A 14,656-nucleotide genomic window follows, 5' to 3' on the forward strand; every position below is an offset into this window, starting at 1 on the left:
AATCCACGGCTACACTGCCATATGCTGATAACTGTTTTTTTTCAGGCAAACTCTCAGGAAAGTAATAATCAGGCTCCAAAGCCTGCTTAGCTTCTGAGATCTGACAAGAGATGGCTCATTCCGGTCGATTTGATCATAGGCATTACATTAATTAATCTACACATCACGATAAAATTTGGCCTTTAGTTAATGTATGGGTGTATGCTGAACTTCTTTCACACCATACGTAGCCAACTGTGCTCATCGGAGGTGCGGGGGAAGAACAAACTAAACACAAAATATTAAGGAACCTGTGCTCGGCAATCATGGAGAAAACGAAAAATTGTAAGGGGTGCTGCCTTCGTCTGAATCGCTGAGCCTCAGGATTTTCTGCAGCCAAACCCCAACGAGGTTCGATGATGCTCGATGACGGCAACAATCTTGACGAAAGCTACGACTCAAGCGAGCGTCGCAGTAGCAAAGAGGAGGTTAAGATCCGGGACCGACCCTCTCCTCGCGTCCGTGCGCCAAGATGACGACGATGCGCCCGTGTCGGCGCCGCCCCGTGCGGCCCATGCGCTGCACGAGGCGCACCGGGCTCTTCTGCGCGTCGAAGCAGACGATGAGGTCCACCTCGCCAATGTCCAGCCCCTCCTCGCCCACGCACGTCGCCACCAGTGTGTTGTAGCCGCCGTGGCGGAAGCGCTTCACGACCTGGTGGGAGCACGGGGCGAGCGGGGTTAGCGGCGTGTGTGGCCCCGTGTGCGTGCGTGTGTGGAGAGCGGTAGTGTTAGCAGTTAACGCGCTGCGCTACGAACCCGACGACCCGAGTTCCATCGCAGCTCATGGCCAACAGCAGTGACGATTATCTGAACCACAGTCTCCCCTAGGTCAACTCAGCCTTAAATGAGTACCTGATGCAAGCATTGCCACTAAGGAGACAAAGGTGGCCAGGTGTGATGCTGGCAACCCACCCCCTTGTGTGCTGTACTCGCTTTCATAGATGCTCACTAATAGCACTTGCCCCAACAGTCTGTTAAGGCTGTAGGGGGGGGGGGGGATATTTATTATTTTGGCGTATCCTCACACTAATATGACGCTGCAAACTGGTGTCAGAAAGCGTGATACCCGCAGCCAGGGCGTATATCTACCAGGTAACAGCTCTGCGGTTATTCGAGGTGGAGCTGACCTTTTAATCGTCCAATTTCACGATCGCGTGGGGAGACAAAGACCAAGTGGCACAAGAACACACGCCAAGTATGTCGCATCTTCTTGGTTCTTTCGGTAAAGTCACATAGAAGGATACTACAATAAAAAAATAACCAAATATTCAAATATAATTTTTTTTTTATTTCCCTTCTACGTGACTTTACCAAAAGAACCAAGAAGATGAATCCATGCAGTCACGAAAGCTTTAAATCGAAAAGTACGTCGCGCGTCGCAGAGGTCACACCTGGACCTGCTCCTTCTGCGTGAAGCCGCGTGTTGCCTTGCCGCTGGATGACGACTGCCCCACGAACATCATGGCGCGCACCAGCGGGTGGTGGCGGCTCAGCATCTCGGCGATCTCCTGCACGCTGTCGCGGAACGACGAGAAGATCATGACGCGAGTGTCCGTCACAGCGGTGCTGCCCTCCGTTCCTCCATCGCTCGCTGCTGAATGTAAACAAGCAAAAACGACAACAAAGTCAAGCAATAGTGGCTGCAATAGAACCTCATCATCATTCTAGATTTGAAGCTTTCGTGACTGCAAGGATTCATATTCTTAGGTTTTTTTTTTCTTTTTTCGGTAAAGTCACGTAGGTAAAAAATTCAAATTAATAAACGTTTCGGAGGCAACACAAGCTTCCGTCTTCAGATGGAATCGTCACAGCCTGACAGCTGTATCCAGTAAATGAGGGATTACAAGAGATACCACTCCGTATATATAATGGTTGAGGGGGGCAGGGCCAGGAACGGCACACTTTTTATTAATATGGTAAGGTGAGGCTTAAGACTAAAAATAGACTGCATAACAATTGACTGAGCCTTTGTTATGGAGAGGTGCGGTTTGTGACTTAGCCATCGCCAATCTACTACTGGATGGCAGCCTTCCCAATCTACCGCCATCTCTCACAATCCTGCAACTGCACATGAACTCATTTCATCGCTCCATCTCTTTGGTGGATGTCCTCTCGGATGCCTTCCATTCTTTAGCTGCCACTCCATCATTGGTCTTGACCATCAGCCATCATTCCTTCCTTCTTGGGATACATCCTGCCTAAGCACACTGACTTTTGTTGAGTGATGTCGTTAAGCTGCATATACCATTTAATCCATGTAAAGTATTTCAACTTACGTCTCTCAGCGTAATTGCAAACACGCACCTTTCCATGCTTCTTTGCTCAGTTTTTGGAAATGTTATTCATAAAATACCACGGCAGTGAATAGCCTCGAAATAAAATTAATACAAAAATAAAACCACCACATTCACATGCACTTGCATAAACTCGGCAGAGCGTATTGGCATCAGGAAAAGAATGCGGCAGGGCTCTTACACAAGCGGCGCATGTGTGAGGACTGTTCAGGGTTCACCCACAGCTGCGCTACTCACTCCTTCTTGGCAGCGGAGTCCTTTCCTGCCATTTCCTGCTGTTTCCTGCTGAGGCTGCACGCAGCCATTAACCAACTTCACTTTGCACCGCGGCCCGCCGGCATGAATGACCGTCGCGATAATTGCGACCGATGAATGAGCAAGCTGTCGCAAGCCGTTTAATCTTGGCGCGACCATCAGCTGACCACACCCAATGTCTAACCGCCAAGATGACGACATATCAACCAAGCTGGCGAGAAGGGCGACAACCAAGCCACAAGCCGACCACTCACCCGCCGTCTTCTGCTGCTGCTGTTGCTGCTGCTGTTGCCACTGCTGGAAGTGCTGCAGCACAACCTCCTCGAGCTTCCGCAGCTTGGGGTGGCTGTAGACAAAGGGCCTCGGCTCCACAACTCGCTCGGCGAGCACTAAGGAGCAAGAATGAGAACGCGGCAGCACTTGAGTAGTGGTTGCGGTGCCGTGGGGCAGTCAGCTCCACGAGAGCGGGTGTGCACCGTCGCGGCGATCGCTTCACTCGTTAGTTCGTTTTACTAATTTCCGAGTGGCAGGGGAGCACGTGTCAGACCTGAGGCCTGGGTGGGCTGCAGGATGCTGCTCGTGTTTAACGGAGTGGAGCCAGCTTGACGAAACACCTCGTCCAGGCGCTGGTAGAGCTGCATGAAGTCGGGGTTCCGGCTCAGCTCGTTGCGAGCGCGCGTCTTCTCTGCATGCGATCAGATGTCCCCCCCCCTCCATAACTTAGCTAATGGGCATAGCAATGTTAGTACGCACAATGGATTCATCTGGGGGTTAAAATAAAGTCTTATGCTCACGATATACGTGTCGAATCGTGAAGCTAGCAATAAACTCTTTTTGGTTTGTATATATTGTGGCATCGAATTGGGTTATGGAAACCATGCAACGGTGGAGTGAACCCAGTGACTCGAGATTGATTCACAACCACGGCTAACACCAGTGATGAGTGATATCCCTTGTCCTTGCCTTGAACAAATGACACTATAGTACACAAAGAGCCAGCCATGTTAATATTTACAATGATAAGACCATCAATGATACAGCCAGGAAAGCGTCACTGAATCTCCAGCCACTTTTTCAGTCAGTCTTGCATTGGGATATGTGGCCAATACCATTAATGAGTGTTGCCATTAGAAACTTCCCCGATTAAAAATCTGGGGAAAAAAAATATGAAAATGTTGTCCAAAACTTGGCGACTCAAACCAGAGCAAAAAACACATGCAGATATGCAAATGGTCTTTGCCCTGACTGCTACCTATTGGTTTCCGTTCTGCTAATTCATTATTTGCGAAGACAAATGCACGTTTTAAAGCGTTACATAACCCGTGTTTTCTTCCAAACCAGTTTTAAACTGAAATGGGTTTACCTTGCATGCCATGTGTGATTTGATTATAATAATGCACATGGACAGTGGTGCATTGAACCAGTCTGAAGGTCAATGTCAGGCTGACACACCCCCGGCTGCTGAATTCTAGCACATTAACTTACAAGTAGGGTATGACCATTCATTTACTGAATTGCAGATGCATGAAACCCATTAACGAAGATCCTCTTTATAGCCATTCAGTGGTCACTTACCTAATAACTATCCAGGATCAACCCAGCTTGGCCTCTAAGGTCTGATGGAATCATGCATATACCGGATGATTTGGTTATATCCATAATTGATAAACATTTTGCATTCAATGGAAACAATGGACTCTTACACACAATTTGATGCGTGTATCTTGTGAACATGTGTCTACGATAAATTGTTACAAGCCTCAATCCTCCAGCTAAGGCACTTGCATTGAAGAGAGGTGACTGGAGATTTGTAGGAGTGGGGGGGGGGAGGGGCGACAGCTGACCTTTGCCCCCGTCCAAAATGCTCTTGAGGAAGAGCAGCAGGGAACGCGAGCCCATATGCAACAGGAGCTCGAAGCCGTGGTAGAGGCTCACGCACAGCGCAAAGTCACCTTCCACCGCACCCATCCTCGACCCCTGTCAAAGACAAAGATCCCCCGTATAGCCTTAACAGACTGTAGGGGCAAGTGCTGTTAGCGAGCACCTATGAAGGCCGGCACGGCACACGAGGGGGTGGGTGGCCAACACCACGCCCGGCCGCCTTTGTCTCCCTAGCAGCGATGTTTACACATCGCACTAGGTACTCATTTTAGGCTGAGTCCACCTAGGGGAGGCCCGGGACCGGTTCAGATAATCGTCACTGGTGTTGGCCGTGAGCGGGAATCGAACTCGGGTCGCCGGGTTCATAGCACAGTGCGCTAACTGCTACACACACACATACACAAACAACACCTGAGCGGTGGTGGTATTGGTGAAATTGCCAAGGCGGGCGTACCAGTATTGGATGAAGGCCTCCCAAAGTCGTCACCACTACACATAGTCTGGCAATGCTACAACCCATCTCACTCCAGTAACAGCCAAGCTCACTGCTCCATCTGCGTGGTTGGTCGTCCCATTGGGAGTGTTCTCTCCCATGGCTGCCACTACATCACTAGGCTTGTCCATTGGCCATCATCTCTCCTAGTGATGCATCTTGCCCAAGCACACTTAGTTTTATTAACAGTCGGTATGATGTCTCTGATTTGTGCTTATTTTCTGATCCATGTGTTCCTCCTTCCGAAAGCATGTGTGAAAATCTAGGAAGTCAGAATATCATTTGGCCAGCTCACAATGCGTCCTCACCCAAAAATCAATTATGAATCGTGATGTTAATTACAAAAACCTATGTGTTAAGTCATATTTTCAGATGCTTACTCTCTCGTATACATATATCTACACACAAGCGCTCGCAGATTCTCACTCGTGGATATGTAAGCACACGTTTTAACATTGGACTCGTTCGTAGACGCATCACAATTCCTGCAGTGATTTTCCCAGCTATAACAAAAACCATTCACCACACTGCATTAGGAGAGCACTCCAACCTCCTCTTCCACTCAAAACCAGTAGTGGGGGGGGGGGGAGAGCAATGGCGTAAGCAGCTAGCGCACTGCAGCTTATAGTGTGCCGGTTATGGACGAGGGCTGACAACGCAGTGCTTCAGGCGACAGGAAGCCAGCTTCTACGCCATCAGTGGCCTCTTGCACAGGACGATTTGGTTGTGTTGCGATCGAAGCGTCGTAGTTTTTTTGTTATTATTTTCGTTATTTTCTTTGAACCTATCTACGTGACTTTACCGAAAGATCCAAGAACATGACATTTCAGGTGTTTTTGTGTAATCGCCAGGGTATTTTTGGGCCACGCTAAATTTGGCACATACTCACAAAGTGAACGAATGTTCCTTTCATGGCATCGATGAAAGGAAGCACTGCCATGAAAGGAAGCACTAGACCAATGACTTGGTGCAATCTGTTTGCTAGAATATTATTGTCTTTCAGGCACTTTATGTTGTTGCGAATGGAGTGTTCAAATTTTCATGTGAAGAGTGCTTTGCGATCTTTGGATGAAAGGCGCTATATAACAATTAATTATCATTGGTAAAATGACCGTAGCAAGGTCACGAGATTGAGAAATTTGAAGATAATAACAGTTTGCATGCACGTCAGGGTGTCCACAAAGGCGTTATTTATTATGAAACTAAACTACACTATAACCTATTTATATTTTACTAAGAAAAGCAACCTGAGCTATGCAGCTCTTTTTCAGAAGTGGCCTGGCCACAAATGATAGCTCAACGAAGTGGCTCATCATGTGGAAATGTATAGCAGCCAAATACTCTAAACGCATGTTTCTAAATGTAGAGGGAAGAACCGGAGGACCCAGAGAAAAATCCACAAGACCACAGGGAGAGCATGCAAAGTCAAAATATATAGGCGTCAGGGTGATGTTTGAACTGACGACCTCCTGTATACCAGACGAGGTAGTTAACATCTCGCCACCGTGAAGGAATCACAGAGCGTTTTGAAATCGGTGACTGCAACGCGGGTAAACACGTTTCCTCTTATACACTTGCTTTTTTATCCTAAAAGCTGGCACCATCTTCAAAAGCACAATAGCAGACGCATTAGAAACAATCGCAGCAGCAATGTTGGTGAACACCAGGGACTGTCAAATCTCCCCGTCATGTGTGCTGCCAATGCCACAGCAAACACGTGCAGGTTTAGAGGGATGAGACCTGCACGTGTGTGTTTAAACGACGAACCCAGGAACATATTTAATTTCGTCATGAACGAACTTGTGCCATCGACTAACGTGACAATGATTCATTAAACAAAGCTCGACAAGCTTTGTTATAAAGACTTGGGGACATCGATATCAACGCTGAACAACACGAGTGTCTCGTCTCTCCTGAATGCATGCCTTTCCCCCACTCACCTCTCTGATTGGCTGAAACGAGGTCAGTATTGTGAGCATGTTGCCAATAGTAACATCCAAGCAATGAATGAAATATCATAGAGCTCCATGAAATGATCGGCCAGGACTAAACACCGAAATCTGAAATAACCTAAGCTAGGTAAACGCACACATCTTTACTGTTTTAACAGAACATATGTGGACAACTTTGGGGACTGTAACATGCCCTCATGACTGATGTTGCTTTTAGGCATTTTAACAATCACCTCCATTGCGATTCGTTGAGCAATAGTTAATCGGCCGCCGACTTCATTTCCTACGGCCCACGACTTAAATTCATACAGCCCACGATTTAATGCCATATGGCCCACGACTTCAATTCATGCAGCCCACGATTTAATGTCATACAGCCCGTGATCACACATGAGCCCTAGCCTGCAAACGAAACGTATCCATCACTGGCAAGCATTTTAACCGCACAAATCAAGAACTAGAGGGCAACATGTTCTACCCGACAACAATACTGTGGTTCTCATTTCAGTGCACTCAGCAGTTGTCTTTCACGTAGTTTGGAGCAAACAGCTAAGCAAAACAATCATAGCATGATCAAAGTTTAATATTAACGAATGCGAGGCCGGCCAAAGCTATTTGCAAGTCCTTTTCAGGCATCAATCTAGAAAAGGTTCCTAATCCTTCATTTAAATTAACCGATAGTTAACAACATATCTGGATAAAAACACAATACAATTCTAACACACACAATAGTTTAAGCATGTACAGCGAACTTTAAGTCCAGAACACACACACAAAAACAAGTTTCCAGATAAATGTTTCTTCACAAATCATTAGAAAACATTGTTTGGAAGTGCTTTCAAGCAAAAGTGGTAGCTGTCCAAGTACGTGGACTCACCGGGAAATGCGCCGGCGGGTTCTTACGGAAGTGGTCGCGCGCTAGCAGCACCTGGTACTTGGATATGGAAGCCACGTCCCCACGTGTCATAGCTCCGATCCGAGATAGCCTGCCCATGAAGACATCAAGCACCTGCAATAGGAGATGATGCGGAAAGGAGCCACATACGTCCAGTGTTAGCCAAGTTTGTGCTTTGCGCAACCTCATGTCCTGTCGCTACTACCGTGATGACTGTTCCTTATTGATTTCTCGCAGCCATGTTGAGGACTTGGTCTACCATATGGTTTCATCTCACTCATGCTGTGTTCATCCACTAGACTGCAGGATAAAATGCTTCACTTTTCTACTTCTTCTCACACATTGCTCGATACCATGGGGTGCCGCTTTGGCGAGATGTTAACTCCCTCGTCTGGTATGCAGCAGGGTCTAGGTTCAATGCCGACCCCGACGCCTGTGTAATTATATTTTGCATGTTCTCCCTGTGGTCACGTGGATTTTTTTTTATCCAGGTACTCCGGTTTTCCCCTCCACATTTAGGCACATGTGTTTAGTCTGGCTGCTATAAATTTCGTTGGGCTATCATTTATGACCAGGTTGCTTCTGAAAAAGATCTATATCGCTCAATAAAAAGTTAGTAGTTTTATTTTTGCGAATGAAAAACAACCGATGACTGAGCTCAACAAAACAGTGTTGCTCGCCTTGAGGGAGATCATATTTTTTTGAACTGAAAACCTTGCCGAGACTTATTACTTATTTTCATGAGAATTAGGCTTATTTTTTTAGGAGCTGAAGAATTAAAACCGATTCTTCGGCTCACAAAACGCAAATGTAAAGGTAGCGTAACAATACTTTATTTACATTTTATGCAAATTACAAGCAAAACATTGAGAAACAGTACAAACAGGACAGATAAAATTAGATCCAATAAATGTTTTTCTTAATTTAAGCATGACCTCATATCGTGAATTGCTCAAGTGGGGTGCAACTCATGACATGCCAGGTATTTAGTGGATTGCAGTCCTGCACACCTGTGGCAGATGTTCTCGACTTGGTAGTGTTTCGCTCTACCACGAAGAGGGAATTAATTTATGGAACACATGCAAGGCAGTGATGTGGACAAACAGTGGCAGCAACAGTATCAGCAGCAATGGGGCACATCATGTGAACACTTTGGATTTGGGTGGGATTGTAATTGTCCGGCTAGAGCTTTCCCTGGGACAGCTTAGCCTGAATGGCCAGTGCTGCAATCGTGTCTATAACATAAAATAAAATCGCTATGAAGATAAAGGTGCAGCCCTGCAATTGCTTGCTCACATCACTGCTGGCGGAAGGGTCTTCACGAGACTGAGCCCTAAAGTTCCCCTTTAGAGGGTATTTTGGCCTACCCTCCCCCACTGCCCAGACGTCTTGGTGGAAGTACCCACTCTTTACCCCAGCACACGTGACCTGCCGACTCAGTGGTGTACCCATTTATACTGCTGGGTGGACAAAGGTGGGGGGGCGGGGGAGGCAGGGAGATTTAAGAAACTTTCACCATTTTTTCAACTGTCTAGTCAAGAGATTTTAACGGATGACCTACAGATTGCAATTCCAGTGTACTAACCATTGCACCATGGCAACACCCCACCATCGAAAAAAAGAATACAAAATAAGCTGACTAAAAGTGAAGTCATAACCCCCGTATGTTGTTTGTATACAGGCCTCAGAAATAACTCATTGTAAGCTTTTTGTGATACGGACTTTCAGAAATAATGAGGACTCCTGTTTGTCCTAATTTTTCTGACAATGAATACAATACAATTGGCAAACATCAATTTCCTCATCCCAGCAGGCGTACATTGACCGCACAAATAATAATAGCTCCTTGGAATAAAAATTGCCTTACGGTTATCGGCGGCAGCACGCACCGCAGGAGTTGCGAGCGTCATTCCTTCTGCCGTGCATAAATATACAAATGTAAAAGCTACAATTCAATCTTAATTACAATTAAAATAACGAGACGCAAAACATAGACTGGCCAGACATGATAGACACGCAAGGTAGGAATGCAAGATGCACGATGTGATAGTGCTTGCCATATACGCTGACATCAATAACTCTGCCCAAGGCCTTGCAGCCTAGAAAGTAGGGCACACTGGGACAGTTCAGTCTTCTCCCATTGTCGCTATCTAACAGGTCTCTTTATCAGAGCTTCATTCTGTCGCGTAAAGGCCATCAGTGCAGCAAACCCGATTACTTACATTTATGGAGTTTTTTGGGGAGGGGGGGGGGTCCGGTAAAGCTAATCAGTAGAAGATGAGTGTTGTCTGGACACACTTGAAAAATACACTAGTGAATGTATTACTAGGGAATTTATTTAAGGGGGCTCAGATTTAAAAACGGTCACGAAGAGGCAAATGGGCACTGAATGGAATGCTATTTGAAAACCGAACTTGATCATGAGAGAGAAGCTAAATAACATGTGCTACACGAAGGATGCTTTCAATTAGGGTCTATTACGCATGAGAACACGTAGATCTGAAAATGGACAGTGACAATTACAATTGAACAAAAACTTCAAAGTGCATCAAGAAAGGAGGTCGTACATGCTTGCAATGACACCGATAGACAGAAGCAAGAACACAAGAATCTGAGAAGGCAAATGAGAGGTATCATTTCGACTGTTCAGGGAAGTCGGTGGGCTTGGGGCATGCACATCAATATAACGGATTTTGCTTTATGGACGAGACTGGTGATGGAATGGTAGATAACCACAGAGGTGGAGGAATGAAATAAGCTCGTACACGGGAACAAGACAGAGCAAGGCTTGCAGGACGGCAACAATGTGGGGGGACCTTCATCTAGCAGTGGATAGGCCAGGCCTGAAAATTGACATGCTCAGAACCTTTCACGTCTCATGGTGAGGATCAAAAGAAGGCACAATAAAGAAATGGGTAATTAATGTTTTTCTTCTTCATATGTGTTCGAGTAAATAGGTTGATTAGTCTTCACAAAGAACTCGGTACAAAAACAAGCACTCCTGATTGAATGTGAAAAAAAAATTACTATGTTTTTCCCCACCATTGGGTGACAGGGTTTTTTAACGTCTGCCTGCTACTTACTTCAGCACGACAGTTGAGCAAAACTTTAAATGAGTGTCGGAGTCGTTGATTTGTTTGAGCAATTTATCGCGACGGAATAGGCGAGCTCTGAGAGATACAAACACTGCAGCAGTTTCATCACCAACCACAATCAAAGCCCCCCCCCCCCGACAGGCAGCAAAAAAGAATGTAAAAATGGCCCCGCTTCACGGAGCGATTACTGAACCGAAACATTCAACGCATGCAGATACAAACAAATGCGGTTAACCTCAAATAATACGACAAGCTCCAACAAATCTCATACCAATGCCTGATTTTAGTTTAACTTTTTCTTAATTGATATACAGTAGTTGACATCAACATCAACAACCATGGTGAATTCCTCTGCAAGATGAAGGCCTGCCCAAGCCACCATCACCTCCCACGATCCAGCAAAAATCCACCTGGCACCTTCCCACAAGCTGCTTTACATCGCTCCATCTCCTGGGTGGTCGTCCTCTCGGACACGTTCCATTCCTTGGTTGATAGAGTTAATTTTTTTTACTCAATCAGAGCAGTTTTAAATGCTTTATATCAGTTTTTAAAAATTTGTCAATTTGTAGAGTTCCAGTTTTTCAACTTTATTTTCATGAGATTGCAGAGAACCTTGGGAAACCTTGTTACAAAATGCACAACATAAACTTGATATATATTTTATATACACGTCATATATAGTTGAAATTAAGCATGTATGTAAGTAATACGTGATATATTATGTACAAAAACACAAGATTCTTAAACTCAGAAAAATCATGTCATGACCTTCATTTTATATATTAAGTGAATCGGTGAATCGTCCCACCTCTATTATACTGTACACATATGCACACACAAGGCCATTCAGCTGAAATGTCCAAAGATCATGTTTACTTTACTGCATGCAATTCTATTTAATCCCTTGTACATTGCATAAATTTAACAGCGGAATCTTCGTAAATTTTACCAAACACAGACCTTCGTCAATCCACTGCCGGGCGAAGGTCTTCCAACGCCGTGTGAGTCACGGGAGTTATTTCACCATACTTGACCGATGCTGGTCAGTGTGGGTTGGTGAAAGTGGGATAGGCCAAGGGATCCGTTCAGACATCAGTCATTAATGATGTTAGCCGTGACCAGGAGCCGAGCTCAAGTCATTTGGTTCGGAACGTGATACACTGTCTTCTCACTTCATCATCATCACTCCCTCTTATACTGCACTAAAATGTCAAGGGCAGGACAATATGTTTTACGGAATGGGTGTAATCCATTGAAGGCACCCAATCTCAAACTTTTTTTCCCATTGTCCTTAACGCTGTCATCACTCAAGTAAAATGATTCACAGAATAGCATGCACAGTGAAAAATGGGGATTAAAATGAAAAAATAATCTCTCGAAAGAATAATCTCTACAAATAAAATAATCCCATCAGATCCGTGTAGCACAACCATGAGTTAAAGACCCTGTGGAAATCCCTCCTACCTCTCCAGTCTCATCTCACTCTACTAGCCTCCACGCACTCTCCTACCTCTCCTTTCTCAACTCACTGTTCCCCTGCACACTCTCCCCCACCTCCTGTCGCATAACTTTGGTGGTTCCGATATCTTTATGTGGTCAATAACAATGAATTATGTGATAACCATTTTAAATGAGTGCGTTATCAAATAATTAACTTTTTCTTGGTTCTTTCGGTAAAGTCACGTAGAAGGGAAGTAATAAAATAATAAAAATAAAACATAATAAAATAATTCTCACGACGTTTCGGCCACAACGCAAGCAGCCGTCCTCAGGTGAAGAACAGGTCTGTCGATAAGACAGAGTCTGAATGACACGTCCTATGTTAGTGTAAATGAGAGTCGCGGCATCTCTTCAGAAAGGTGAGAGACTCGATTAGCTGAGCCTTCTTATCACGGAGCTTGTTGAAAAATCTCAAAGTTACGTGGAATCCCTCCCCGTAGGGGCGGTTAAATTTCGATTTAAAGCTTTCGTGACTGCAGGGATTCATCTTCTTGGTTCTTTGGGTAAAGTCACGTAGAAGGGAAGTAATAAAATAATAAAAATAAAACATAATAAAATAATTCTCACGACGTTTCGGCCACAAAATCGAAAAATAATTCACTCTTATTCGTCATACTAATTCATCGGCACGACTAAAGTCTTGCTACCTTAAGCGGGACCATGGACTACTGGTCACCCATTAGAAGTGCCCAGCCACAAGTAATCACATCATGCAATTGTATTGCTTTAATATCAATTTAAATTAGCGCCGTGGTGATTAGCGCATCGTACTATAAACCCGGCAACACGAGTGAGACTCCTGGCAACGGCTAACATGAATGGAAAGTGATATCTGAACCGGTCCTGGGCATTAGCTTCACCAACCAGCACTGACCATGCGCGTGGTGCAGTATTGTAAAAAAATTCCCGTAATTGGTATGGTATACATAGGCCTGCATCCAACAGCGGATTGCAAAATGTTCGTGAATCGATATGAATCAATAATTATGAGCCAAGCCTAAAGTGAGTGCCGTTTTGTTTCTGGCCACTCAGTATTTTGGGCTTCATTGGAACCTCATTTGCCAGTAAAAAATATGATAATTGTTTTTTTACCCTTCTATCTGGCAACAACACTGACACCTTTTTACAAGGAGTCATGTTTGCATAGACCACAATACCTGCAGTCATAATGCAACTGTCAGTGCATACATTATCAGAGTTATGTTTTTTGTTTGCATTATGACTGCAGGTATTGTGGTCTATGCAAACATGACTCCTTGTAAAAAAAAGTGTCAGTGTTGTTGCCAGATAGAAGGGTAAAAAAACAATTATCATATTTTGGGCTTGTGCTCAGTAACCGTGATTTAAAGAAGAAAATCCATCCCATCTCGTTTCTCAAGTTCTTATAACCTTGCTCAATACAACAAACACATGTATTACACCAGCAGCAGTGTTGCGTGTGGTTTGTTACTGGCCGTTTGGCATTTTTCACCTTTGGGACTGTGTTCAGCAACCTCGACAACAACAACAAAACGTGAGCTGGGGATCTCGGCATAATGCAGGCATAGCGGCATGAAATGGCCACGCCGATCGTGACGACAGAGCTGGTGCGAGATAATGTGTGCCGTGCACCAGAAGCATGGCGTTCAGCCATGGAGCGGAGTTCACTCACGCGGAAACGCTAACAGTTGGCGCTCATTGGCGTAAACATCCTGGGTTTGAGCTGTGCACACACCAAGAGTCATGATCAACACATGCGTATACTTGAATGACAAGATAAAGTTAAATACCCCCGTATAGCCCTAACAAACTGGGTTTGAGCTGTGCACACACCAAGAGTCATGATCAACACATGCGTATACTTGAATGACAAGATAAAGTTAAATACCCCCGTATAGCCCTAACAAACTTTTGTGGCAAGTGCTGTTCGCAAGCACCTATGAAGGATGGCATAGCACAAGGGGGTGGGTGGCCAACGACCATGCCCGGCCGCCTTTGTCACCTCCGATTAACATGGTTGGCTACATATGGCGTGAAAAATGCTCAACATACATACTAGTGCCAAGGGGAGGCCTACGGCCAATTCAGATAATCGTCACTGGTGTTGGTCGTGAACAGGAATTAAACTCGGGTCGCCAGGTTCGTAGCGCAGCGCTCTTAACCGCTACGCTACCGTTCCCCACAATGACAATACATACATACACACACGTTGATATACACATACAACGCAGACACGTTAACACAGTGCACTAACTGTTGCACTACCGCAAA

At 45.2% G+C, this 14,656-nt stretch overlaps 1 protein-coding gene across 1 annotated transcript in view; it reads right to left on the reverse strand.

Moving 5' to 3' along the window:
* Positions 1–14,656, reverse strand: part of FANCM (FA complementation group M) — a 57,572-nt gene that overhangs the window by 16,574 nt on the left and 26,342 nt on the right. The window contains exons 5-10 of the mRNA XM_078608527.1: positions 7,794–7,925; positions 4,435–4,567; positions 3,138–3,275; positions 2,845–2,979; positions 1,433–1,632; positions 487–693 (exon numbers count right to left, since the gene is read on the reverse strand). Of these exons, the coding sequence (XP_078464653.1) occupies positions 487–693; positions 1,433–1,632; positions 2,845–2,979; positions 3,138–3,275; positions 4,435–4,567; positions 7,794–7,925 (945 nt within the window). The remainder of the gene's footprint in view (positions 1–486; positions 694–1,432; positions 1,633–2,844; positions 2,980–3,137; positions 3,276–4,434; positions 4,568–7,793; positions 7,926–14,656) is intronic.

The sequence above is a fragment of the Lampetra planeri genome, chromosome 30, assembly GCF_965212315.1.
Source record: "Lampetra planeri chromosome 30, kcLamPlan1.2.h2, whole genome shotgun sequence".
In the NCBI taxonomy this organism is placed as follows: Eukaryota; Metazoa; Chordata; class Hyperoartia; order Petromyzontiformes; family Petromyzontidae; genus Lampetra; species Lampetra planeri.